This window comes from Magnusiomyces paraingens (assembly GCF_902498895.1).
Source record: "Magnusiomyces paraingens strain CBS 517.90 genome assembly, contig: contig1, whole genome shotgun sequence".
Taxonomy (NCBI): Eukaryota; Fungi; Ascomycota; class Dipodascomycetes; order Dipodascales; family Dipodascaceae; genus Magnusiomyces; species Magnusiomyces paraingens.
The window spans coordinates 863915-890107 of record NW_022474067.1 but is presented as its reverse complement, the minus strand read 5'-3'; the positions used below and the strand labels follow the sequence as shown (position 1 = coordinate 890107).

The following is a 26193-nucleotide window of genomic DNA, read 5'->3' as shown; positions in this document are numbered from 1 at the left end:
TAAAGCGGTTGTTGCCTGACTTAGGATGACTCTAAATAGGCCAAGTTGGTGATCTGTGCCTGAAAAAAATTGATGGTTAAGAGCTTGTTACAACTTTCAGGTAGATGTTACATTTTTATTTTATCGGTGTGTTACAATTTTCTTGGTATATCCAGTCCTTGCGAATATTTAAGCCTGTAAGATTTTCCATAGTGTATAGCCAATCACAAGAAAATTGCGTTTGCAGTTGTGTTCAACAGCCAATGGCGGCCAGCACCACCTCTGCCCAAAAAAAAAAAACTTCCTGCTCTCTCTCACTGCTGGCCTTCACGCCTTTTTTGTGCAAACCTTCCCTTTTAACATCACCACCACCTCCTTTCCCATCGTCACCACCACCTCCTCCAGCTTCAACAATGTCTCAAGTCTTCAAGCGCGGTCTTTCCACCCTCATTCCTCCCAAGATTGCCTCCAGTGCCGTAAGTCGACAATCAATTACACGCATGGTTTTTCGACTTTTTCTTTTCTTTGGACAAGTTTAAACAGCCGACCATTTACGAAATGTGAAAATATCAAATCATATTCAATGCATTAAAATGAAGTTATAAGCCACAACTGAATTTCAACAATAGAAGTATTAAGAAATAAGATATAATATATTTATAAATTGATTCAATTCGGATATTCCAGCCAATTCATACGTTACAATATAACTTAATCGGGGATTGTTTACAACTCGACGATTTCAAATTTATTTTTTCATTGTTTACAACTTGTCCAAACTAAAAGAAAAAAAATTATATAAACCTGCGGCTTTATATTTTATTTGATATATCCTTCATTATAACTGACCGCTTTTCTTTTTTTTTATAGAACATTGGTGCTGCCCCCAACGCTAAGAGAATGGTTAACGTTGTTAACTTTTACAAGGCTCTTCCCCGTGGTGAGGCTCCTGCTCCCCAGAAGTCCTCTGGCATCATTGGCTGGTACAAGGCCAAGTACTTCGACAAGGGCTCTTCTGCTCCCCTTCTCCACCTCATCATTGCTGGATTCCTCTTCGGCTATGCCAATGATTACCACTTCCACCTTTCCCACGAGCACGAGCACTAAATATTGACGTAACTTGTTAGATTTTTTCCCTCCATTATTTTTAATACATTGTGATACCTATTCAAAATAAATTTTACAAACTGAAAAAAAAAAATCATTGTAGGAAATTTCTGGTTTATTAAAATGTTGAAAAGGTAGCTAAGAAATCGTGGGGTAATTATGTCCATTACACAAATATCAATGGATTTAAATAATTTCAATATTGAAATTTCCTTTTTTTCATCAAAAATAAACAATCTATTCAAAAACTAAAAAACCGACAAAAATAATAAAATAATAAAATAAATATAAATAAAACAAAATATTTTTAGACAAGTTTGTTCAAAACCTTGACTTTAGCGGTCCAGCCACCCTTCTTAGTATCTTCATCTTCATCCTCCATAACTGACTCAACAGGTGAGGCACCTTCATCAATGACATCAGCAAAGCCCTCAGCGACTTCAATTTCTTCAGGCATAGGCTGGCTCCACTTGTCCTTGAGACGGTTCTCAGGGGGTGGGAAGGCCCAGCAAAGTCCATAGTAGGTAATCATGGCAACTCCAAAACCACCAAAGAAGTTGAGATCGTAGACACGGATAGCAGCAATGGGGACATCGCGACCAGTGGCACCGGCAAAACCAACGACGTTGATGAGAATACCGCAGATGTAGGCAGTGTAAGCCTTCCAAGAGACACCGTACTTGTACATATAGGTACTGCCAGTTTCAAAAGAGTAAAGGTCTTTGACAATAAGGTGACCCTTGCGAACCAAAAAGTAGTCGGAAACGATGACACCGGCAATAGAAGAAAGGAAGACAGAGTAAGCAGAAAGGTAAGTGGTGAACTTGTTTGAGGACTCAAAGAGTTTCCAAGGGCACATGGCGAAACCAATAGCAGCGCAAATGTAACCACCACGGCGGATATTGATGAAACGGGGGAGAAGGGCAGTCATATCGGTACCTGCCGAGATAGAGTTTGCAGAAATGTTAGTACCAAGCTGAGCAAGGCAGAAGACGGCAGCAATGAAGAAAACACCACATCTAGGGCCACTGCGACCACTTTCCAAAAAGGTGTGCAAAACGTCGAGGGGAGACCAAAGGGTTTCGCCAACAAGAACGGTTGAGGCGGAGGAGACGATGACACCAATGAAGGAAGTGATGGCAAAACCAAGAGGAATGGTGATGAGCTGGGAAGCAACAGCATCGCTGCGCTTCTTAGCAAAGCGGGTGAAATCTGGGGCATTGACGATAAGGGTAGCAAAGTTTGAAATGCAGCCCATGAGAGAGTTGACAAAAGCCCAAGCAAAGGTAGATCCATAAAGAGTTCTCTTTTGGTGGACAACGGGGCCGATACCACCGGCGCGCTTGATGGTCCAAATGAGGAAGCCAATGCCGGCAAAGGGAACGAGGATAGACTTGACAGTGAAAAGGTGACGAATCTTGTGGACAGGGAACCAAATGGCAGGGAGAGAACCCAGACAGAAGAGGAAGAAGCACATAAACTCAAAGGTGGTTGTACCAGAGCCCTCGAGGTGGTTGGGAATGTTTTTAGCCTGGGGCCAAATGGCGAGAATCATGAGCTGGACACATTCAGAACCAAGCCAAGCCTGGACACCGTACCAGATGCAAGCCATGGCAGCACGATTAATGACGGGCCAGTAAGAGCCAAAGACACCAAAGGAAGAACGAGAAGCGACAGGGAAAGAGATATGGTAAACACTACCGATGCGACCCATGAGGACGACGAAGAAGGCAGCAATGGTGTAACCGACCCAGACAGAGATCCAGACGTGCCACCAAGTCATACCTGCAGCGACACCGGTGGAAGCAATCTGCCAGGTATTAATGTTGAAAGAATCGGCGATCCAGAAAGATACAAAGTTAAACCACTGCCACTGGCGGCGTTCAGGTTCAACTGGGAGCAAGTCGTGGTTTTCCAGAAAGAGTTGTTTGTTTGAAAGACCAGGTTCATGGTCTGTTTCAATCTTCTTGAGAAAGTTGTGGAATTTTTCTTTAAAGTTGCCCATTTTGGAGGATATTTGTAGAGGTTGTTGTTGATGTTGTTGAAGATGTTGTTGATGATGGGAAGGTTGATAGAGCAAAGGAGTGTATGGAGAAGATGATGTAGAAGAAGAAGAAGAAGTGGAAGGATAGGAAGAGTCAAAATCGAAGGAAACCATTGTGTTTATATAAGTTTTCAGGAAAACAGAGAAAAGAAAAAAAAATTATAAAGACTAAATCATATGAGAGCAAGTGAAATTTTCAATATAGATTAGAGTTATACAAAAAAAAGAAGGTAAAAAAAAAATCAACTTGTTTTTTTTTTTTTTTTCTTATAGACATAAACCCGTAGTAGGAAAGAATTCCATCGCCATATGCAGAAGTCTCAAAGCGGTCACCAGCTACTACCATCAATAATAACAAGTAAAAATAGTTTTCGGCCAGCAGTCTGTTATCAGCGTAAGCCTAATTAGATAATGCCGTATCTAAAGTTAGCCGGGCCGGTAGGCGCCTATGGGAGGTCCAGTAGGTGTCTGATGGCGAATGCAAGATGGCTATTTTTTAGTAAAGTACAAACAACAACCTTCAATGACGATGGTGAAGATGGCTAGGGATGGTAGTTGTGGTGGGTTTTTTTTTGTGGCGATTCAAATTCAAAAAGGCTGATGGAGGAGGGGTTGGTTTTTTGTTTGTTCATATTATTTTTATTAGTCAATAAGGTTTCTTTATCATGATAAACTCAAGGTTATCATGATAACGCTCTTATACATAATTAGGACCTGTTAGAACCAACCAGCCTACAACACCTATATTTTGGAGTATTTCTTTTTTTTTTTTCTACTTATACACAGAAACTCAAGTCATGAAACAATAGAAACTTCACGCATTGTTGATTTACCATAGTTTTCGTAAAATAAGAATTGCTTTTTGTACAAGTTCATATAACGTTTACAGATCCATCTTCACGATGACAAACTATGGGCCTTAACACCTTATTCTATGGCATTTACTATTGTATAAAAAAACAAAATGAAAATGAAAATAAAAAAAAAATCTCTTGAACTCAAAAAAAAAAAAAACTGGATTTAATGCCCTACGGGCATTTAAAGTGTTAACTGTAGGTAGTTATAGAAATATTGTGTTGAAAAACTATATACAAAACAATGATATCAAAAATAAAAAAAGACCATAATAGACTTTAAGAAGAAGAAAAGCTCTATGTTAGCGGAAAAAAGATAAGTTAAGTAAGACTATCCGAACATTATCAATGAATCAATAAAAAAATAGCTTAAGCTAGAGTGGGGGATAACAAAAGAGTAGCATTGTTTATTGAAACGTGAATTAAAAAAAAAAGTGTAGTAGTTTCTGGTAATTAATTATAATTAAGCCCACAGAGTATTTATAATTTTGTACCCAAAATGAGTATATTTTTCTGACAATAGCAGTTACACCATGGTAGTAGACAGTAACATCAACACTACTAGCACTTTAATAGCTGATGCCAAAAAAAAGTTCCCTTTTAGGAGCTGGCAGGAAAACACAACGGCTTAACAAAAAAAAAAATAAATAAAATTGAATATTTTTGCCGGCAGATTTTAATTTGGGAGGGTTTAGAAAAATTAAACAAAAAAAAAAAATATGAAAATCTTATGAAACACTCAATTTTTTTTTTTCAAATTTCAAATTTTTTCACAAATGTTCTTTTTTTTTTCTCTTTTTCTCGGGAAAGTTTTTTTTTTCATTTGATTCAATTAAAGAGCAAAAAAAATAAAATAAAGTCTTCGATACGAAGCTGCCAAAAAAAAAAAAGATCTGCTGCTTTTTTATTTTTTGTAAATCTCCTTATTGGCCTCTTCATTTAGTTGTTTCAATAATTGATCACTCGATCAAGATTTTTAAAAATTTATTGAAGGGTAGGGTAGAGTAGAGTAGAGTATTATTATAGTAGAGTAGAGTAACCAAGTAGTAGTGAATTCCCCCTCCTCCTCTTCCTTATTAGGTCCGAGCGGCGGGAGAGCTATGGTGGCCCTCCATTTTATTTTATTTTTTACGGGTCGAAGACCGGTGCACAGAGTGTGTGTGTGTGTGTGTGTGTGTGTGTGCGTAAGAAGAAAGAAAGAACACATGGAAGAAAGGCTTGAGCAGTGTGTATTTGTTTAGGTAGAATATTGTGGTGATGGTGGTGGTGGTAGTCCTAGTGGCCCTTACCGTTCAATATTTTTTTTTTTTTTTTTTTTTTTTTTTTACACATTAATTGATCACTCGATCAAATACTATTGCCTATTATGGAAACTAGTTTGCTCCCCACGCTCGTCTTCTCCACCACTCACATAATTTGATCACTCGATCAAAACACCACAAACACTCAAAAATACCCCTCCAACTGAGCATTTGAAGAGCAACAAAAGCCCGCATTGACTCAATTCAATATTCATCGATATGAAGATGCTAAAAAAGAAAAATATTTTCTTTGAAGCTCTTGATAAAGTGTTTTCAGGCGGGAAAATGAGCCGATTTTTTTTGTCCCCGAAAACCATGAAGCAAAAAAAAAAAAAAAAAAATTAAAAAAATTAAAAAAATTAAAAAAATTAAAAAAATTAAAAAAAAAAATAAAGTCATATCTTTATTCTTAAAGTTGCTTTTTTATTTTAAAAGGAAAAAAAAAAATTACATCCACTCTGACCTTGCCCATCGGTCTATGCTGTCAATCTCACAGAAAAAACGCATGGCTGAGGTTTAAGTCTTACCACTAATACTCAATAGTAGACACCAAAAGAAAATCAAAATGCTTTGGATAGAGTGGTTCCTTTTGCTTTTGCTTTTTTTTTTTTCAATTCATTTAATGATGTACCATGAAAAGTAAAAAAGAAACACTCCTATACATGTGCGCATATGGAAACCCATACACTCTCTTTCAAAAAGCCTTCATGCATATAATTATAATAATAAGACATGTTGGCTTACATACACACTCGCGCGCGCTTTCTCTCACACACCAACACACATTGACTTTTTTTTTTTCTTAAGCTTACCAAAACCACCATTTATTTGATCACTCGATCAAACTTGCAGACCTCTCCTTGAATTTACTTCAAGTCCCTCTTTTCAATGCTCCAACATATCAAAATGCTCGCAATTTCTATGCCTATTTCTCCATTTTGCCCGAAAAACCCACTTTTTACCCCTACGGGCTCCTGATAACAAAGAGATACCAGAAAAAGAAAAAAAGAAAAAAAAAAAGAAAAAAAAAAAGAAAAAAGAGAACCGTAAAACTATATCTATCTTTCTAGTTATTATTACTAAAAATAAATAATACCGCCGGTTTTCGTCTCCTCTGGTATTATGGAGCCGCGAGAAATAAAATTTATCTTAATATTAAATAAAAAAAATAAAGATAAACGATAACAATAGTTATCAAAAGTAGCTTATTTTTCTTTCTATCTATCTTCTAGGTTTATTTTCATTTTTTTTACTGTCCTACAAATCCATGTTCACAAAGTCAACAATTTTAAGGTCTGTGTGTGTGTGTGTATGGATATGTGTGTGTGCGTGTGTATGGATATATATGGCCCAAAAGTCGTTATTTCAATCTCTATTTTACAATATATGTATATAATCCTACTATATCTGTGACAGGCCCTCCCAAAAAAAAATTAAAAATAAATAAATAAATAAAAATAAAACCTCCTAAGACCCTCTTCACCAGCCTTATTCTACTTACAGAATTAAAGCTTACTTTCCTCTCCCTCCAAGAACTACACTTGTTCTACACACACACACAGTCCCAATAAAGGAAACCAGGAACAATGTCAAACCCTGGATTTTACAACGAAAAAATATAAACTACCCTTATGGCTCGTTACTAGTCAAGAATGGTAAAGCGAGAGAGAGGGAAGGGTGATAGTTCTGTTTAATAATATTTGTGGGGTTAAACCGATTATTCATAGAGATGAGCTCGTTTTCTTTTGATGATAAATTGAAAAAAAAAAAAATTAACAACAATAGCCCTATTCCCAATATTGATTATATGATCCAAAAACGTTCTCTCCACCAAAGATCACTCTTTTTCTCTATATGCCCAGAGTTTTTGTAGAAGAGGTCCCTTAATCCTCTTAGAATCTTAAAAGTATATATATATAAGGATCTTTCGTCCATGTTTTGACTTCAATTTTTTGCTTGTCAAACACCAAAGTGGTGTTTGTTTGTCTCTCTTTCCCATACAATTCACTCTGTAAAAAGACCAATTCCCACACACTCACATATACACACGCATATTAACGCAAAGTCCTCTTTTTCGCTCTCCCCTTTCTTAAATAAATACTCTTATATCCAGTTAAGCCAATGACACACCTCCCTTTTTTTTCTCGGACTTAATTCGGCAGTTCAACCCTTTGGTCTTTACCTTTCTTTATTCACATTTATTCATACAAAGGCCCTCTCCAGCTCTCCCATCTAATTCGCCTGATACGAAAATAAGAAAGAAACATTACTCTTTCCGAACAATCACCTATATTCTCACCTACCAGCTTTTCATTTCAACTTGTTATTTGTAAATACATATTATCATGGCTTATTTCTCTTGTTTTTTTTTATTTTATTCTATTTGCTTGGAAATACAATATTTTCATCCTGAGCAAAGTCTTTCATTCTCAGCTTAGTCTATGGAAACCTAATTCATTTAAAAAAAAATTTTTTTGTATTAGTTAGGCAAGTGAGACAGTCCCACTTCTTTGCCCAATCTCTATAAGGCTGATATTTTTGTCTCTAATTTTTAGGCAGAGATGACTTTTTTGAATCTCCATTGGCCAAAATTCTTACTAGCCGCCAGCCGCGCATCTTAGCATTTTTGGTGCCCGTCGGGGACGTTTTTTGTGTTACAACACGGGTTTGCTAAATTTTTCAAAATCTTTTTCACTTTTGAATTTCTTGTAATAAATGACTTCATAACATGTATTTCCAATTTTGGTTGCACAAGTATAAACTCAAAATTATTGTAAAAAAAAATCTTTTGAACTTTACAAAAGTTAGTCCTTGAGTATCCTAGCTCCGGGAAGCTCACGTAAATCCACGGCTCAGTAATTTGTAAAATTTTTTTTAATCTTAGATAGTGTCAAATCAAAAGTAACTTTTGTATTCTTAAAAAAAATAAAGAAAAAAAAAAAAACTATAACAAGTTCTGATATCAATTGCGAACAATAGAAATATAGAAATATAGAATAATAGAATAATAGAATTTTTTTTCTACGAAAACATGCCCGAGATTTAATTAAAAGGCCTGAATTGAATTATTATCCAAAAATTCTAGAATTAAAGCAAAAATATTATTATTTTAGATTCATTTTTTTTTATCTTCATTAACCCTATTATTACCTCTATAAATCACATTTAATGCTGTCCCTCGTTCTTATTTTGTTCTTTTTTGCTTTCAATTGAAAAAAACAAAATCCTTTACAACCACGTACTACCAAAATAACATGCTTTTTTTTCTCTCTTTCTCTCTCATCTCATGATAAAATTCTTTCTCTTCTTTCCAATCACCTCATCTTATTTTTTTCAATCCATTCATTTCCCCTTTTCCACTAATCATGCTATCCTTATCGATTCTGGAATCTAAAAAATAAAAAACCCAGTTGTCTTTCTTTTTTAAATAATTATCTTCTCTTTTTCCTCAATATTAAAACCATACCCGAGGGCTAGTTAGCTCATTATACTCGTATCTCCACATTATTCCTTTTTTACCCCTCTTTACTTTACTTTGCTTTACTTCCATTCAATCTTTATTTTTCTGAACATTCGGGCAAAAAATAATATCAAAATTTTTTAATTATTTAACAGTCATATGTCCAATAATAATAAATTGTTTTTTAAAATCAATTTAAAGGTAAAAAATATATATTTTTTAACGTCAAGACATTCCACAATTAGAAAAAAAATAAAAACTATTGAATAATGATAATTTTATGAAATAAAATGCTGGAATTTTTTTTATTTAAATATCACATCAACGGAATAAAATTTGCCCATATTTCTCATTTTTTTTTTAAAAAGAAAACTCCCTACCAACACTTTTTCTTTTCCTTTCTATAGTAGAATTGAAAGATTGAAAAAATATATATAATATTTATTATTACAATTCTTTTTTTTTGTTTAAACACAAGAATTACATTTCATTAAATTTTCAACTAATTTATTTCAAATGATTTTGCTATTATTAAGACATACAATCAAATAATTTCTATTTTATTTTTTGAACAACCTTGAAGTCACCAGTAAGTTAAAGAAAATTCCTTTTTAAAAGATTTTTATTTCGATTTGATGTAAAATTACTATTTATTTAAGGTATTTATAAGAAATTTCTTACTTTTAGATATATCTTTCTTAACTCCATATGGGTCCATAAGCCAATTTGCTTTTATACATTTCCATGACTGGTTTCATTCTTTTTTCTTAACATTGCCATTCTTCTTTTTTTGAATTTATTTTTCATTGACAATTGATTTTCTTAATAACACTTTTTAAAAAATTTCTCTTCTACCGTTAAAAAAAATAGGACATTTCACGGGCTAGATTTTCGACCTGACCCTGCCAGTTTTGTTGAAGAAACGGACAAAAAGGCTAAGCTGTGGCGTATTTTGGTTCACGCCGCACCTTATGAAGGCTTACCCAATTTCCTACTTCAGAAATAGTTTATAAAACGTAGCCGTGCGGCTCTATTTTTTTTTTTTTTTTGAATTTTTGTCATGCACCAACCTGAATGTTTTTTTGGTTGACGAAATTTCTACACAGACTAGTTTTAAGATATCTAGAAATTTATCAAAAACTTCTAAACGGCATTTTCTACTTCAAAAGTTGCCAAGTAAAAAAAAATGAAATGATAATGATAAAAACAACTATATTTATCAATCAAAAAAAACTTATCATGCTTAAGTTTCATTTCATTTGAAATTCATTCTTCTTATGCTTATGTAATATAAGTTGAAGAATTCTCAGCTTGTAAGCATTCCCAACCATGATCGATTGACAAAAAAAAAATCTCTCCAAAATCTACACCAGCACACAAGAACTTTCATAGCTGGGATAAGAGACTATGAAAAATTAATAAGTTTTGTAATTTGTTTTAAAGTACAGCAATAATAAACTAAAAATTGTTAGACTATGTAATTGCGTTTAAAATAATCATGAATGACATTAATAGTGCCTTTGACAATCAAAATTCGACAAGCTAAGAAAAAACAAATTTGCTCGCTCATGGCACCATTGAGTAGATAATCAGCTTCGTTATAAGACACAGCAAATCTTTTGTCACAATTGAACTTGTTTACAAAGCCTGTCCAACAATCAAAAGCATTCCTTAATGCTCTTCGCTCTTCCTCATTCTCGTTAATATATATAAGGCTAGCCTTTATCTAAAGTTATTTGAGGAACCAGACATCTAATTCGTCAGATTGGTAGCCGTTGTTACAATCTATTGCTACACCCACAACTCAGAGTCACCGCCTTACTTGACCAGACCCTTGACGCCTGCATTGAATTGGCAAGTTCAGCACACACCGAGATAGACTTAGGTGACAAACTATTTCATTCAGTTCAGCAAGAAAACCCCAAACCCTCATAACCTCATGAGATTGATCATCATTTCCAATCAACCTGATCCTAGAGAACTACAAGAGGGGGTCGAGGGCTTTAGAGTCATTCTGAATCGCAGACTCACTTTCAAGCCTCACACAGTACTATAGAAAGAGCAAGCCACCCGAGTTTTCAATTTCATCACCTGTTTAGGGAGACAACACACGAGCTCACCGACATTACGTTTAAACTACTCTATAAGTCATGTATCTGTTGGAATATATGTCATGGTACTATCGTGTATTTCAACATTATCCCATAATATTTTTTTTTTCCATTACACTCTTTACATTGTTACATTATTCACTAGCAACCACTAGCCCATTCTCATTGGAGTTACAATAATTGTTACAAGTAAGGTTTTCTATTGCTAAAGAAAATTTGACACCATGCTCTTTTAAAATTTCTTTCATTACAGAAACCTTTCTTGTTTTCTTTCTCTTCTTTTTCTCGCTACTCTAAATTTTCGCAAAACTGTTTATATTAAATACTCTTTCAGCTTTCAGCTTTCAGCTTTCAGCTTTCAGCTTATCAATCGTATTTACTTATTAACTCTTGCTTTTAGTCTTTTCCCGCTATGTCTTATCATGGAAACACTATAGGACTCAATGAAGGTTCCTCATCCTTCGAGTCAGCCAGCACTATTCTTTATCCTACGTTTAGCGATCTATCTGTTAATCTTCAAATGGAACTTGCCAAGAGTTCTGGTTACACTGTCAGACAACTAATCATTGCCAATATCCCAGTTTGCTTCGAAGCATGTGAGATTGAATTGAAAGCCATCGAAGAACTGACTGCTTCTCTTAGAAAGTCAAACTTTAAAGCCAGCCCTCCTTCATCTCAAAAGGTTAGGAGCTCCTTAGACACTCCCCTAGGTACAAATTCCAGTCACTTTCTTTACAAAACTGAATTGGAATTTTAGAAAGAAGATCTTATTATACAAATTGGCAGCTGTGGACGAAGGTTTTGGAACAATTATATCTATAAACCGATTGCTGGTCCTAAGGCCATTCAACTTGGCTATGTTTTCAAGTTTGAGAAGGCTCTTGATGAACTACTCAGAGTTTATATTAATAAAACTACGCCTCCGGTTAACCTCGCTGCGGCTCAGAAGGCCTGGGTGGACACCACGCCCAATATTCTAAAAGTTATATCTCAAAATGCGGAGTTGGCGCGGGAACGCGCCGAAGGTGTCCGGTATATACCGGGCAAAAGAATGGCCCCTATGGATCCCGAAAAGTTAGACACTGTTGAGCTGGGGGAATCACTCACATTTTTTCAACGTCTTAATCAAATTGCTTTGCACGTATCCCCAAATCCCGAGTTCAACATTGTGTTTGCAATGACGCAAGCTCTCTCAGTAGGTATTTCAAGTCCTAATTTTTTCGACGGACTTACCAGCGGTGAAGTTAAGACCGAAGTACGGTCAGTCCTTAATGAAGCTTCCAAGTGGGCCTCCTTAATGGAGGGGTACTTTTACAACAATCCAGGTGGCTCGTTTCATCGCGACATTCTCTTAACTGTGCTTAATAATGACAAAGTGTCAGCAGCTGCTCGTGAAGATCCTGAGAGTCATCTTTGAGGGGTTAACAAGTTTGTCGACATTTTTGCTTCAAGATCTGGAGAATGGAGCCCCAGTGATTCAATTGAAATCCCAGCACTAATTGATGCCAACGCTAGAGCTTTTGTCAAAGTTCGCAAACTTATTGACCCGCCGTTAAAAGTCGTGTCAAAGCCTGATACTAAAAAAAGATTCCAAGCAGGACGCCCACTCTACAACTGAGAATAATCCAAAGCACAATACTATTCTTTATCCTACGTTTGGCGATCTATCTGTTAATCGTCAAATGGAACTTGCCAACATCCCAGTTTGCTCCGAATCATGTGATGTTGAATTGAAAGTCATCGAAGAACTGACTGCTTCTCTTAGAATGTCAAACTTTAAAGCCAGCCCTCCTTCATCTCAAAAGTATCATACCCATTTTATCATTTAGATTAGAGTAGGATTATAGGAGTGAAATTCCAGAAACATCAAAAGAATGGGAGACACTATCCGGCTAATACAAAACATTGCTATACAAAGATTGCTAGGTACATTCTTCACCACCCCAATCCCAATTCTTCAAAGAAAATTCAGAATCTTTTCTCTTCACCTCAAGCTTGAAGACCTAGCCTGAAGAGACACTCACTGACTCTACGACCCCTCAAGAATTTATAAAGGTAGCCAAACTAAATCCCAGTTCTTAACAAACAGCAGGGCAAAAAATGCTAATAAGAGACTGGTCAAAATAAATTTCATAATCAGGGTTGACTGAACAAAAATCTGTGTGATTCTCTCTTATAGACGCAGCACTATTACCCAATGACAGCATAAACACGCAATTGCGATAACAAAAGCTTTGAACCGATCCCACCAACTCTTTTACTGAAGCACATACTAAAACAACAAACAACGACGTAGAAATTGACAACGAGACATTGCAAACCCAGAAACTAATGAAAGGCCCCAGAAACATCCAACCTGGTGTCATAAATCTAACTGAGAACTAGCTGTGAAAAGTTAGCCAAATAAAATTGTTTTTGGGCGGACTAAAAACAAAGAAGACAAATGCCTAATATGTGAATCGGAACCAGAAATGCCCTGACATATCTTAACAGTATGCTCATGCTATCATTTTATACCAGATTCCCCCGCTCTGGAAACCATCTTCACCTTTTCACGAAAGACTCTTATTATATAATCTCTAAGATTATCCCGACTACAAGACTTACCATGATAGGTTTTCTTAGATGCTGATTTCCCGTTGGGATTTTCTTCTCATCTAAAGACTCTATATTGACAGAGTTTTTGCAGAAAAAAAATCTATATATTTAAAGTAATATCAGCATTTAAAGCTGGCATAATAAAACTTGAAAATGATCTGTTTTTTGTAATTTATTTTGTAGAACCATAGAAATAAGGCCAAAATATATGGTTTCATTTAAGATAATAAGCATTTCTAAAAAAACTAAAATTGCTTAGTTTATTTTTAAAAAAAAAAACATACAACTCAGTATAATACCAATACTATTATTAATATTAACATGATTTAATTCCAATATTGTTCTAAAAATCATATTTTTAACCATAGTTATGGCTCTGTTATGACGTTTAATCTACTTACTAATAAAAGTTTAAGTGCAACAGTAATTATTTTAACCCTAACCCACAGAAACCCTTAATTTCAAACCTTCTATCTCACTACCACCTTATAATTTTAACGTCCCTTCGATTGTTTTTAAATCAATGCAAACCGGGTTTATCCTTAAACTTTCAACTTTCAAATAGACAACCTAGTTCGCTCTATTTTTTTTACTAAATAATATGGGAGTCTTTTTTATATTTGGTAACTTGAGTACATAATTGACTTATATTATCTTTGACACATTGCATAATGGCCCACGAGCCTCGGTTTGGCACTGAATGGCCTGATTATCTGCCTTATGAAAATCTACTTAGTATTTCAGAATATCTCTCTTCTTCGCAACTTGTAATTTTGAGCCAGGTTTCCACTTGTTTTAGAAACCGTTTCAAGCCCATAAGCTGGCGCAACGTTATGGTTTTAAACCACCATAACAAAAATATTGTGAAACAAAACTTAGTCCCAAACTATGTCAAATATCGCCTTATACCTCTTGATGCATTTTTAAAAATTAAAAGATATTCCTGGATTAATACTGATTTTATTTACTTTTTAATGTTTGATCTTTGCTTGTTTTATTCCGCGGATAAATCTTTTTTAAATTTCACTTTCTTGCCATCACTATTTCCAAACGTTGATAAAGTTTTTATTAAAAATGGTCTACGATATAAAAAGTTTCCTTCTGAAGATGCTCACATCTATATAGACCACCCTAATAACCTTTTAAGCTCCTCTTTTTTTGCATTTATACAATCTGAGCTTTATTTATCACTAATGAGAAATTATCCTTCAAAGAAATCCCCATTTGATTTCAGCGTTGAAGTTAATATTTATAATTACGCGAATTTCTTTGGTAAATTAAATTTTATTCAGAATGTTAAAAATCTTAATCTCGATTTCCCTGAATTGATTAATGAAAATTTTATTCCTCCGACAGAACTGATTCTTCCCAATGTTGAGTTTTTGGGAATCCACCATAGCAATGATTTAATTTTAGGCTACATTGTTGACCAACTTCCTAAATGGCCCAAGCTTCAAGAAATTGAATCATCAATTTGGCTAAGCGTGAGTGAGATGTCGATCATCATTGAAAATAGACTTCGACATTTTCAAAGGCTACCACAATTATCTATATTTAAGTTATTTATTTGTTTTGAAAATTTTTTAAACTCTTTTCAAGATGAAGATTTTCAAATAAGATTAAGCTCTTCTCGGAATGAATTTTTTGAAATTAGACCAAATTCACCTCATCCCACATTTTTTTTCCCCCAGTTAACCCATCTTGAAACTGAAGTTACTTTACTAGATTTAGATGTTTCACCTAAATGCTTTATCCAGGCTTCAAATCTCAAGCATATTAGATTTTCAGCCAATACCTTTCTTAATTCTTCTTCTCTCTTGGGATTGAACATAGCTTCAGTCACTTCTTTAAATCTTGATACCGGAACAACAAAGCACGAAAAATTTGAGAATAACAGATTAATATTGGCCTTGGAACATATCGGAGAATTTAAAAACTTGAAACGGTTAATTGTTCATTATAGTGGATTAAAAAATAGGAAACTTCCTCACGCATTCTTTTATCCCCAATTCTGTCAGCTCCGGAATTATTATAAAGATAACCAATCGTTAGCCCCATTGGAACTTATCACCGATCTTGCTGAATCTGGAACTGTTGGCATCCTTGATTTCAACCAACACAAAGGAAATAACTATAAACATTTAAGAACACTTTTCTATAAGGTTTTTTCGAACTCTTTGGATACAGACCATGATATTACCTCTTTTGTATCTCAATTTAAACAATCATATTTTTCGGACGCGGTTCTTTCTTTTGAAATTGTCACCTTCATTATAGATTTGGCCCTTTTGGAAACACTGACAAATCAACTTTTCAAGTTACAATCGATAAAATACCTTGCAATAAACTTTGACAGCGCAGGGTTTGTGTCTCCTGGTCTTCAGCGCCTTATTAGCCACCACAGCACTATTGAACAGATTCTTCTAAATGTACATCTAGTTGATGTTGACTATGACATGAATGGAAGTATTATAAAAGATCCCGGATATTACTGTTTGCCTCTAGATCCTACTCAAGAAAATATGTCCGTGGCTTTATCAGATGTTGATTCTGATGATTATGATTTACCCGAACGTCTTCCTCGACTTGGTGCTCAAGTTTTAATTGATTTAAAGGGGAAGCATAAACTTCACCCCAACGACGAAACAACCTACTCTTCGTTTCCTATCAACAATCCCAATGCAATTGAATGTTTAAATAAGTCTGACAAAAGCCATCTTTTTGTTTTGCCGCAAAACATGAACTCGATGACTAATTATGGCGAATTTGTTGATTTTGGAAAACTGTCAGGATGGTTATAAAAAAACCATTTGTGTAGAAAAAATAAAGGTTTAAAATACGTTTAATTTATTATTATGCTACTGATTTTAATATATGTATATAAATAAATGAAAAAATTACTCATTAGAAATTGTCTCTGGTTAACTACTAAATGAAAAGGGCTGTGCTCTGTTATAACCTTTGAAATAAATAATAGAAAGAGGTACTTTAAACATGTTTAACATTATTATTTTGTGTGAATCTTAAAGGTCTTTAAATTTCTGAAATTGGAGAATCTGTAGCTAAAATCAGCCGTTAGAAACCATCAATTATTTTTAAAACTTGAGAATTTCAAATTTGAATATTAAATAGAGAAAAAAATAAATAGTTTTCACATTAAAAAACAATTGAAAATTTGCTATTGTGCAATTAAATGCAATTAAAAAAAAAAAACAAAACTTAAAAATCAAGCCGAAAATCAAGCTAAAAATTAAACAAATAAAAATCTTTAAAAATTGTTCGACGGCAACATCAAAAGATTTAACGACTTTATTCCATAATCTGATACACCGCAAACAGCAACAATCTTTTCCCCATCACGAACCAAGACATCTTCGAAGCTTCCAAAAACACCTGTAGTAATGCTGAAGTTCCCATACCATGGACTACATCTACTATCAGTAACAATGGCTAGCCCTGTGATTCCAACCTCCGAAACAGCAATCTTAAACCCCAAAAAAATTTCCGTAGGTTTAAATTCAAAAATAAATGGGAAACCATCAGGAGTACCAAGGGTATGAAATGATCTAATAATTTGATTTTTGTTGGTGATATGGTGATGGAATACCAGTGAGGTAATGCTTTTATGGTTGACAAAAATAACAATTTTTGTGAGATTTGGGAAAACCCAAGCCAAATCCAATCGTTTATAAATGTTTTCAAAGTATGCCTTTGAATTTTTCTCATATAACGACAAATCATATTTGGATTTTAAGCGGAAGTCACTAAGTAAGGTTAAAAAGTTCCTTGCAGCCCATTCATTTTTATTAAAACGTTTAAAAAGATCGAGTTGTGGCTGAAAGATAATTAGATAGTTGCTATTGTCAATTTTACATTTAATCATAGATTTATAAGTCAATCCTGTTAGAGATTGAAGTTTCTGTATGTCCAAATGATTTAAAATAAACAAAGCCAAAAAGTTTTCTTTTTTATTGTTATTATCATCATCCTCACCATCGTCGCTGATTTCGTCATTATCTGTATCATCTTCGTCATCTTCTTTAGGTTTGCTATAGTCATCATTCATAACAACAGAGGGTTCACCCAACGAAGACCGAGCATGCTGAAAGTCTCTTAGGAAAACCATTTGAGAGTAAGTTTTGTTATTGATTGATGCAAACATATTGCGAAAAATATTATACGTTGTTGTTGATATTGATCTTTTGAATGGACCTTGTAAACAAAGATCAAAAACAAAATGGCAAGCTACCGAGGTTCGCCACAGCATTTTTGAAATATCTCAAAGAGATAGATTTCAAAGGTTTATCTGGATGTTAAAGATCATTGTGTTGAAAGAGAAAAAAAAAAGAGATCTGCTTTTTTTTTTTATTTTTTTTATTAATTTGTATGCCGAGAGATAAGTGCTTGAAGTTGTTATCGGAGGAGATAAAGGGTTAGGGTTTATGAAAATCCCATTGAAGACAGTCCGTGATGATCCAAAAAACACAATACTTGCCATATCCACAATTGCAAATTTTCTGCGAGCTTTATAAATAAATTTATTTGTCTTTTATTATATTTGGTGCCTCAGAATTAGAGGATGGATAATGTAAGTTTTTAGGCAGTGATATGTCTAATACCGCAACAAATTGGTATTATTAAAAAGCTGGTTAAAGTTTAACTGTTGTATTCTTTTTACAAAAATGCATATTGGGATCTTTAAATAAAACATTTTCTTTTTTACTAGTAAGTATATATATGTTCACAAATAAATAAATAAAAATGATTGATAACTTAACCAGTTAGCAAGCTTACAAGGCCTTCAACTATCGTACCTATCACATCACCAATATCCCCAAAATCCATATCTGGAACACTATCTACCATGATATCGCCCAAATCACCAACATCAATGTCTGGAACACTATCTCCAATGATATCGCCCAAATCACCAACATCCACGTCTGGAACACTATTTCCGATGACATCGCTCAAATCAGGAACATTTGTTAAATCAGGACCATTTATCAAATCAGTGCTATTAATCACATCCGGACTACCATCAAAGTCGTTAATATCTATTCCATTATTATCGGTATCAACCAAATCACCGTTGTCAATATTACTGTAATCGCGTTCATCATTGTTATCAAAATAATCATTGTTGTTATTGTCAATATCGTCCAAATCATCATTGTCACTGTTAGAGTAACCGCCTTCATTATCATTATCAAAATTATCACTGTTGCTATTGTCAATATCGGTGTAAACATCATCATCATCATCATCATCATCATCATCATCATCATCATCATTATTATCTGCAGTCTTAATAGTCTCATCATCATCTTTTTTATTACTACCATGATATCTCCTAGCTCTTCGAGAACCCATTCTGAGAGATCTTATTAATGATCCATTTGAAAAATCAATTTTTTTGATATTTGCTTCAACTGTGAGATTCTTAGATGAAGAGTTTTCTTTATGGTGATTATTATGTTGTTGATGTTCAGGGCCATGGTTATGATGTTGATGATTCTCATTATTACCAAGTACCTGTTCCTGTTTTTGTTTCTGATACTCATGATTATGATGCTTATGAGTATGGTGATCACCACTACCATGATCTTGACTGAGAGCATTTTCAATAATGTTTTTGTTAAGCTTTGGTCTAACAATTAAGTCAAAATGTTCAATAACAGTTCCAACTGCCACTTTAAGTGCAAGCAGCTCTAAATTATTCAAACAAACTTCTCTTTGTCGGCCCGAAGTTGACTCACCAAAACTAGGACTAGGTTTTAAGTTAGTTAAAATGGTGAGCTGTTGAAGATAATCATCTTCCAAAAACCGGAAACCAGTGATATATATCCCCTTGTTAAATTTTAGCACAAAATTAGTCTTTTCATTATTACCAACTGAAAATGTTTCTTTATCTTTGATTTTGGGAGGTTCACCAGAAGATATAAATTCAAGTCCATTTATATTTTCCCCATGATTAATAATGATACTTTGCAGTCTAGGCGGTACAATGACCACTTCATAATCACCATTATATTTGGGATTGATATTTGTGCAGTAACCGACAATTTCTTTTCTTCCACGACCGAAAGTACTGATATAGACTTCTAAATCATCCAACGAGGTTGGATCCAGGTGCAATGTGTCAGACATTTTTTTTTTTTGTTAAAAATATAGAATGAAATTAGGAGATGATTAAAAAAAAATATGAGAATTGTTAATAGGTAGTCGAATAAAGCCAAGATTTTTTTAGGTATTTTTATTTTTCAAATAAAAGATGGAGAAATTTTCAGCTTTTATGCTTGAAAAATTTAGGCTTAGCCTCTTGAAAGATATAAGTGAAAGTGGCACCATTTGTAAATTCACGTGAATCTTTTGTTTATACGAAAAGATAAGATTTCATTTAATTTAATTGGTGTCGAAAATAACCGGTCAATTGATTTTTTTTTTTTTGGGAATATTCCTTTTGGTCTCATCGTATATGTGAAATTAATTTGGGGGTTTATTTATTTTTTTTTTCTCCTAATAAGTATTGCATATCAGCTTGTAAATAGGCATATATAGATCAAGTTAATTATCTTAAAATTTAAACTTTACAAACCCTCAATTATTTATAAAAAAAAATTACTTTTATTTCAATATGCTGTCTTAAATACTTATCATGGTCTATATTTAAAAAATTATGATTTGAGCCAAGTATGATTTATGAAAATAGACCACCGATAACATCAATGACCGAGGAAATTATACCATCATCATCGTCATCAATACAACTAAAATCACTACCATCATCATCATCATCACCACCATAATTGTAATTATTGTCGTCACTTTTATCATTACTGTTACTATTGTCGTCACTATCACTATCTTCATTGCTGTTGGACCCATTATCACTATCACTATCACTATCACTATCACTATCACTATCACTATTGTCACTATTGTCACTAATGTCACTATTGTCACTATTGTCACTATTTTCATTGTTACTATCATTTTCGTCTTCATTTTTTGTGGTTAAAATTTGATCATCATTATTTTTGTCATCATCTTTTTTAGAATGACCTTTACGTATCGTTCTTGGATGGGAACCCGTTCGGAGAGACCTAAGCAATGATCCATGCGAGAAATCAACCTTTTTAACGTTAACTTTAAATTTAACATTTTCAGATGAAGATGGGGTTTTTTGATGCTTATGAGTATTGTGATATTCTCGACCCTGGCCTTGATCTTGATCTTGATTTTGATTTTGATTTTGATTTTGATTTTGATTTTGATTTTGATTTTGATTTTGATTTTGATTTTGATCGTCATCGTCATCATCATCTTCTTCGTCATCTTGTTCGAAAAATTTATCTCTTTCTCCAATTATTCTTGGTCTGACAATCAGGTCAAAATGCTCAATAACATTACTGACAGCCACTCTTAATCCAAGTAGTTCTAAATTACTCAAGACAAACTCCTTTGGTTGGCCCAAGGTTGATTCACCAAAAACAGGACTGGAACAGATGTTAGTTGAGATGACAATTCGTTGTAAACGTTCTTCACTTTCCAAAAACCGAAAGCCATTAATGTATTGCCCTTTTTCAATTCCCAATATTATGTGTTGTTTTCCGGCTTTACCAATAGAAAATGTTTCATTATCCTTAATCTCTGGTGTTTTTTTTTTGGAGATAAACTCAATTCCATCCACATTTGTCCCATAATAAATAACAATGTAATTTAATTTAGGCGGTATAATGACTGTTTTAAAATTTCCATTATACTTAGGATTGATATTTGTGCAATAACCAATGATATCGGTTTTCCCTCGACCAAATGTGCTGACGTACGGTATCAAATCAGTTAACGAGGTTGGATCTAAATAAAAGGTTGTAGACATTGCTTATCATGAAAAAAATGAAAAAAAAATGAAAAAAAAATATGAAGAAATAATAATAAAGTCGAAAAATTTAAGTGTATTTTTTTTTTTTTGTTAATGAAAGTTAAGAAAAATTAATTATTTTCGAGGGTTTGAAAAAAATTGAAAAAAAATGGGGTAATGCCTTAAGGCTTTTATGATTGATGGTTTAGCCTCTTGAACAATTTAAACCAAGGTGGTACCATTTTTAAATTCACGTGACTTAATATATTTGGTTATATAAAAAAAAAAAAAAGATAAAGAAGTTTTTGAATAGATTTCACCAGAAAAACCAAAGAAGAATTCCAATATTTTTTTTGGAGACACTGTTGAAATTGAAATATTTAAATATTTTATATAGAATAGTCAAACTCCTTTGATTTCTTCTTTACTCAAAATCTTTTGATATTATATGACAGGTTTAAGGGTTTTGAATGAGAGGTGGATGTTTTTTGCAACGCTAGTAATGGAACATACCAGTTGATATCATGACTTTTTTCTTCGCTATAGTCTGCATATATTTAACCATTTCAAAAAATTTTTCATCATGAGTCCAGCTAGTATTCACGCCTCTCTTTCTGAGTCCTATCTGCCCACAAACAAACTCACACTATGGGAGTTAAGCAAGAAACACAATATATTTTACACCACCTTACAAAGACGAGTCGAAAATGGCACTCAATCAGCCGAAGAAGCCCATATTACCACCCAAAACTTCACACCTCAGCAAGAAAGCTATTCTTGAGGCTTATGTTGTTTATATGGTCCAAAAAAATATGCTTCGACCTGGTTCTTATATCCAAAAATTGACTGAAATATTTTCATGTGATGCTAATTCGGCGAAATTAACTCCTTCACGCACCTGGCTACGCTCCTTTGTGCGATGATCACACTTCCTAGAACAGGCCAAACACTCCCATATTGATATTTCTAAAGATAGGAAGTCGATGATGAAGCACAGCCTGAAGCCAAGTCTCCCTCTACTCTCATAGATCACTATAGGTCTCTCAGTTGTACACTGAGGAACCTCAAGAACCCTGTGGCGGTCGAGCATCTGAAAGGAGATCTATAAGGTAGCTACCAAGGCTCAAGCGAACTGGGCTATTGACAGCTTCAGGATTGCCCGGCTTGAAAAACAATTAGAAGAGTTGAGAGCGTAATCAAAAATGACTTGGAAGCGTGTACGAAATCTCAACAGGGACAGTGCCATTAGCAAGAAGTGATTTAGGTTTAACTGAAACACTTCGAGGAGCTAGAAAGGCAGTTACTACTGTTGAGGTAGAGTATATTGAAAATATTTTACAGGATAACAGCTACAAGTTGCCTATATTTTCAGTTCAAATGACCTTCTCTCATACAAAATAATATTAGTCTACGAGATAACTCCAAACTTACGATCTACTTGCAAGCACCAAGAATTGTGTCGTTAGTACAGCCCCTCCCTCCTCTTATAGTTGCTTATTAAAATTTGCTAGCATCACGTCTTGCCATCCAGTAATTAAGGGAATGGTTTCAGTTTGGTTTTTTTTTTATTAGTCTGGAATTATCAAGTATCACAACTAGTGAAAATTTCGAATGTATGGCTTCTTGAATGAATATGAAGTATATGAACAAGAAGCAACATGCGTTAAAACAATGCCACATTGGAAAGACTTTGGAGTTCCTAATTAGTAACTCTTTATAAAGAATTGATTAATATTTTTTGTTTTCATTGAAACATCGTTTATTAAGATTACACTGAGAACTATCTAACCTCTCATTTCACCTAATCCTTAGCCATGACAACCTTTTAATTGAAAATGAACCTTCAAATAATTTCAATTCATTATATATATGTAGTAATATATTTAAATCCAGCCATTAAAGCTCGAGTCAGTTATTGAATTCTCTAGAAGCCTCATTGGATTCTGTTTTTTAGAATAATACCCAAGATTATGAAACTTAGGATTAAACTCATTTTGATAAAGAAAATTTTTAAAGCATCTTTTTTGCTCAACATCGATAAGTGCTTGAAGAGTTGACTCTCGAGTAATATCTAAAAAGGTTGTCCCGATATGGGTTTCTGAACCTCCATAACACAAGTGGGGCGTTATAAAGACTGATAAATCACTGATATATATATATTGAACTTCTGGTAACAATGAATAAATGAAATTTTCAACCTTACTTTTACATAAAGGGAAAAGACGAGAAAAAGATGAAGAATGAGCTATTAAACTTTTAGCATCGCTAAGTTGAAAGTTGCTTTGTTGTTGGTAAATGCGGTTTTCATTGTATGAAAATAAAATTTGCTTCATTGAAGGGTGGACCATACAAATAAGCTGAAGATATGGTGAAATATAAAAGTTGTCTTTTATATTAAGTTGAAGAAACTGAACAGTATCCATATCTAAAATAACTTGAAATATAGCTTCATTTATTCCGACTGCATGTAAATAATCAGAAAAATCTCTGGTTTTAGAGTCATAAAATGAATCCAAAGCTTCATAATATCGATAAGGACTAATCATAAGATTCTCAAAAGCATTAAACAATGGACAAAACGTATCAATTTTTAATTTCGAAGCTATTTTTTTAAATTCATTTTTCAAATCAGTATTTAATTGTTTTTTAATGAGTAAACCATGTTTTAAAACAAGGTCACGCAAAGAAATGCAACATTGTTCAGCAAATTCATAGAATATATTAAAGTCTTCAACCTTTTCAATGGTTTTAACTTGAGTATGAAAATGCAAATTAGTTTCATAAGATTGATTTGAGAAAAAAAGTTGGACTCGAGTCAAATTTTTGAAATTTGGATGGTATCTGGTAAAATATACCATAATGTTTTCATTTATGTAAAGCGTTAGTGAAGTGATATTTTGTGAAAGAAAAAACACTAAATATTTTGGTTGAGAATAATTTAATTTATAAGAATTGTTTCCTTCATAAGATAAATGGAAAGTGGCATTGGGAAAATTAATTTTAGAACAAAAAGCTGTCGAGCAATGAAAGTTATCTCTTTCCAATAATACTAAGGAAGTTACCTGATTAATAGTAATTGGATCAAATATATTTAATGAGATATACTCTTGATTTTTAGGGAAAAACTCAAAAGCTAGCTTTAGTTGACATGTTTCTAAATTTAGAGGCAAGGCCAATAGTGATTGAATATGATTAGGATGACAAAATAAATGTTCTTCAAATAACTCATAATCAAAATTCACGCACACAAAAAAATTTAAAATAATAGTTTTTAATTTTGGCCATTTTATATGTTGGTTTAATAGGGACTCTAATGAATTTGAATAATCTATATCTAAGTGTATTTTCATCAACTCTAGATTATAAAAAGTGAGGTTTTGTGGGATATCGAAATCATTTTGATTATCTCCAAATGAAATTTCAAGAGTTTTGAGAGTATAATAAAGTAAATAACAGTGTTTCCAAAAAATATTTTGGGTGTCCTGGTATTGAACAATGTTTAGAACACCTGGGAAATTATAGATTTGACAAAGTTTAACCAACGATTTGTGTGCATGTGATTTTAAAATAGGAATTGGAGATAATGTACTTTTGAAATCAAGAGAATGCCAAGAAAAAATTGCTTTAAGATTAGGGAAATATCTTGTAGTAAAATCTTCTTGCCATCCATATGAATAATCAAAAAGAATAATATTGTTAACATAGTTAGTTTTTAACCAAGGATGGATTTCTGGTTGGAAAAATACTTGAGAAGTAACAATGGGAAATTTATAACAACGGTAATATTCAATTGGTATTTTTTTTTGGTTTTTTGATTTATAAGAAAGAGAATACAAAGGTATTGGGTTAACATCACGAAAGTCGACAATTAATGTTTTCCAAAATGTAGGAGAGAGACATTCTCTGATATAAGAGCTAGTTTGAAGAAAGCTTCTGCGATCTTCAGCAACTAAATAAGATAGAATTTCTTCTAAAATTTCAGTTGGCAAAGATTTAAAAATCATCGATAGTGAGGGTTTACCAAAAAAAAAAAAAAAAAAAAAAAAATTGGTTGTAGTGCAGAGAATACAGAGTATCACATTTTTTTTTATTCGTGTAGACTTAATTAAGTTAATATTATTCTAAACCTCCATGAAACCCCAACCCTATTACTTTATTCGTCTTATCAATTCCATTTATTTAATTTTTTTTTTTTTTCAGGTTTATATATAAAGAAACTTTCTGGACTTAAAATCTTGGACGATTTTTTAAAAAATAAAAAAAAAAAAAGTTCAGTTGATCAATCTTCTGAAAAGCCTACTAATTTATTTTTTAAAACTAAGAAAATTTCTAAGCTTAAGAAAAAAAAAAATACTGTGCAAACTTAACATCGATATAAAAATTTTAAGATTCTAAAAAAATCTTAAGTTTAGACATACTATAAATTTCAGGTTTGTTGGTTTTATTGTGAGAGCCATTCTAGTGACATTTTTCAAAACATTAGTTTTGAAAGAAGAACCCGGAGAACAGCACGGAGACCTAGGAGTAAACACCAGGGCAAGGGGCTAGAAATATAAAGTTGGCGGAGCTTTTCACGGAGCTGGTGAAATGAAATTTTAGGAACGGTTTGGAAGTATTAAACTATATATATATATATATATATATTTAAAGCACGTGTGCCGCACGGGTCTCTTTAAGAAACCTTGACCGATAGTAAAGAAGTGATAAGTTACAGTCTAAAAAAACCCGGCAATTATGCGTTGACAGATTAATGTCAGAGTCAAAGTCAGAGTCAGAGTCTGAATTCAAAATATTATTACAATTTAAAAAAAAAGAAAAAGAAAAAAAATAGACAATTTCAATGATTGTTAGGGATAGTGAATGAAGATTTGAAGG

At 33.3% G+C, this 26193-nt stretch overlaps 7 protein-coding genes across 7 annotated transcripts; 3 read left to right on the top strand and 4 right to left on the bottom strand.

Moving 5' to 3' along the window:
- Nucleotides 1-392: 392 nt before the first annotated feature.
- SAPINGB_P000294 (uncharacterized protein) lies at nucleotides 393-1086 on the top strand (the record flags this gene model as incomplete). Its single annotated transcript, XM_031995018.1, has 2 exons — nucleotides 393-455; nucleotides 850-1086. 2 exons carry the CDS (start codon nucleotides 393-395, stop codon nucleotides 1084-1086), a joined length of 300 nt encoding a protein of 99 aa, XP_031850909.1.
- Nucleotides 1087-1393: 307 nt separating this feature from the next.
- On the bottom strand, nucleotides 1394-3244 carry SAPINGB_P000293 (uncharacterized protein; the record flags this gene model as incomplete). The annotated part of the gene is made up of 1 exon (XM_031995017.1): nucleotides 1394-3244. The coding sequence occupies one exon, from the start codon at nucleotides 3242-3244 to the stop codon at nucleotides 1394-1396; it is 1851 nt and encodes a 616-aa protein (XP_031850908.1).
- An 8024-nt stretch (nucleotides 3245-11268) lies between these two features.
- SAPINGB_P000292 (uncharacterized protein) lies at nucleotides 11269-12273 on the top strand (the record flags this gene model as incomplete). The annotated part of the gene is made up of 2 exons (XM_031995016.1): nucleotides 11269-11538; nucleotides 11614-12273. 2 exons carry the CDS (start codon nucleotides 11269-11271, stop codon nucleotides 12271-12273), a joined length of 930 nt encoding a protein of 309 aa, XP_031850907.1.
- Nucleotides 12274-14647: 2374 nt separating this feature from the next.
- Nucleotides 14648-16255, top strand: SAPINGB_P000291 (uncharacterized protein; the record flags this gene model as incomplete). Its single annotated transcript, XM_031995015.1, has 2 exons — nucleotides 14648-14938; nucleotides 15146-16255. 2 exons carry the CDS (start codon nucleotides 14648-14650, stop codon nucleotides 16253-16255), a joined length of 1401 nt encoding a protein of 466 aa, XP_031850906.1.
- A 467-nt stretch (nucleotides 16256-16722) lies between these two features.
- Nucleotides 16723-17616, bottom strand: SAPINGB_P000290 (uncharacterized protein; the record flags this gene model as incomplete). The annotated part of the gene is made up of 1 exon (XM_031995014.1): nucleotides 16723-17616. The coding sequence occupies one exon, from the start codon at nucleotides 17614-17616 to the stop codon at nucleotides 16723-16725; it is 894 nt and encodes a 297-aa protein (XP_031850905.1).
- Nucleotides 17617-18227: 611 nt separating this feature from the next.
- SAPINGB_P000289 (uncharacterized protein) lies at nucleotides 18228-19604 on the bottom strand (the record flags this gene model as incomplete). The annotated part of the gene is made up of 1 exon (XM_031995013.1): nucleotides 18228-19604. The coding sequence occupies one exon, from the start codon at nucleotides 19602-19604 to the stop codon at nucleotides 18228-18230; it is 1377 nt and encodes a 458-aa protein (XP_031850904.1).
- A 550-nt stretch (nucleotides 19605-20154) lies between these two features.
- SAPINGB_P000288 (uncharacterized protein) lies at nucleotides 20155-21336 on the bottom strand (the record flags this gene model as incomplete). Its single annotated transcript, XM_031995012.1, has 1 exon — nucleotides 20155-21336. The coding sequence occupies one exon, from the start codon at nucleotides 21334-21336 to the stop codon at nucleotides 20155-20157; it is 1182 nt and encodes a 393-aa protein (XP_031850903.1).
- Nucleotides 21337-26193: the final 4857 nt, after the last annotated feature.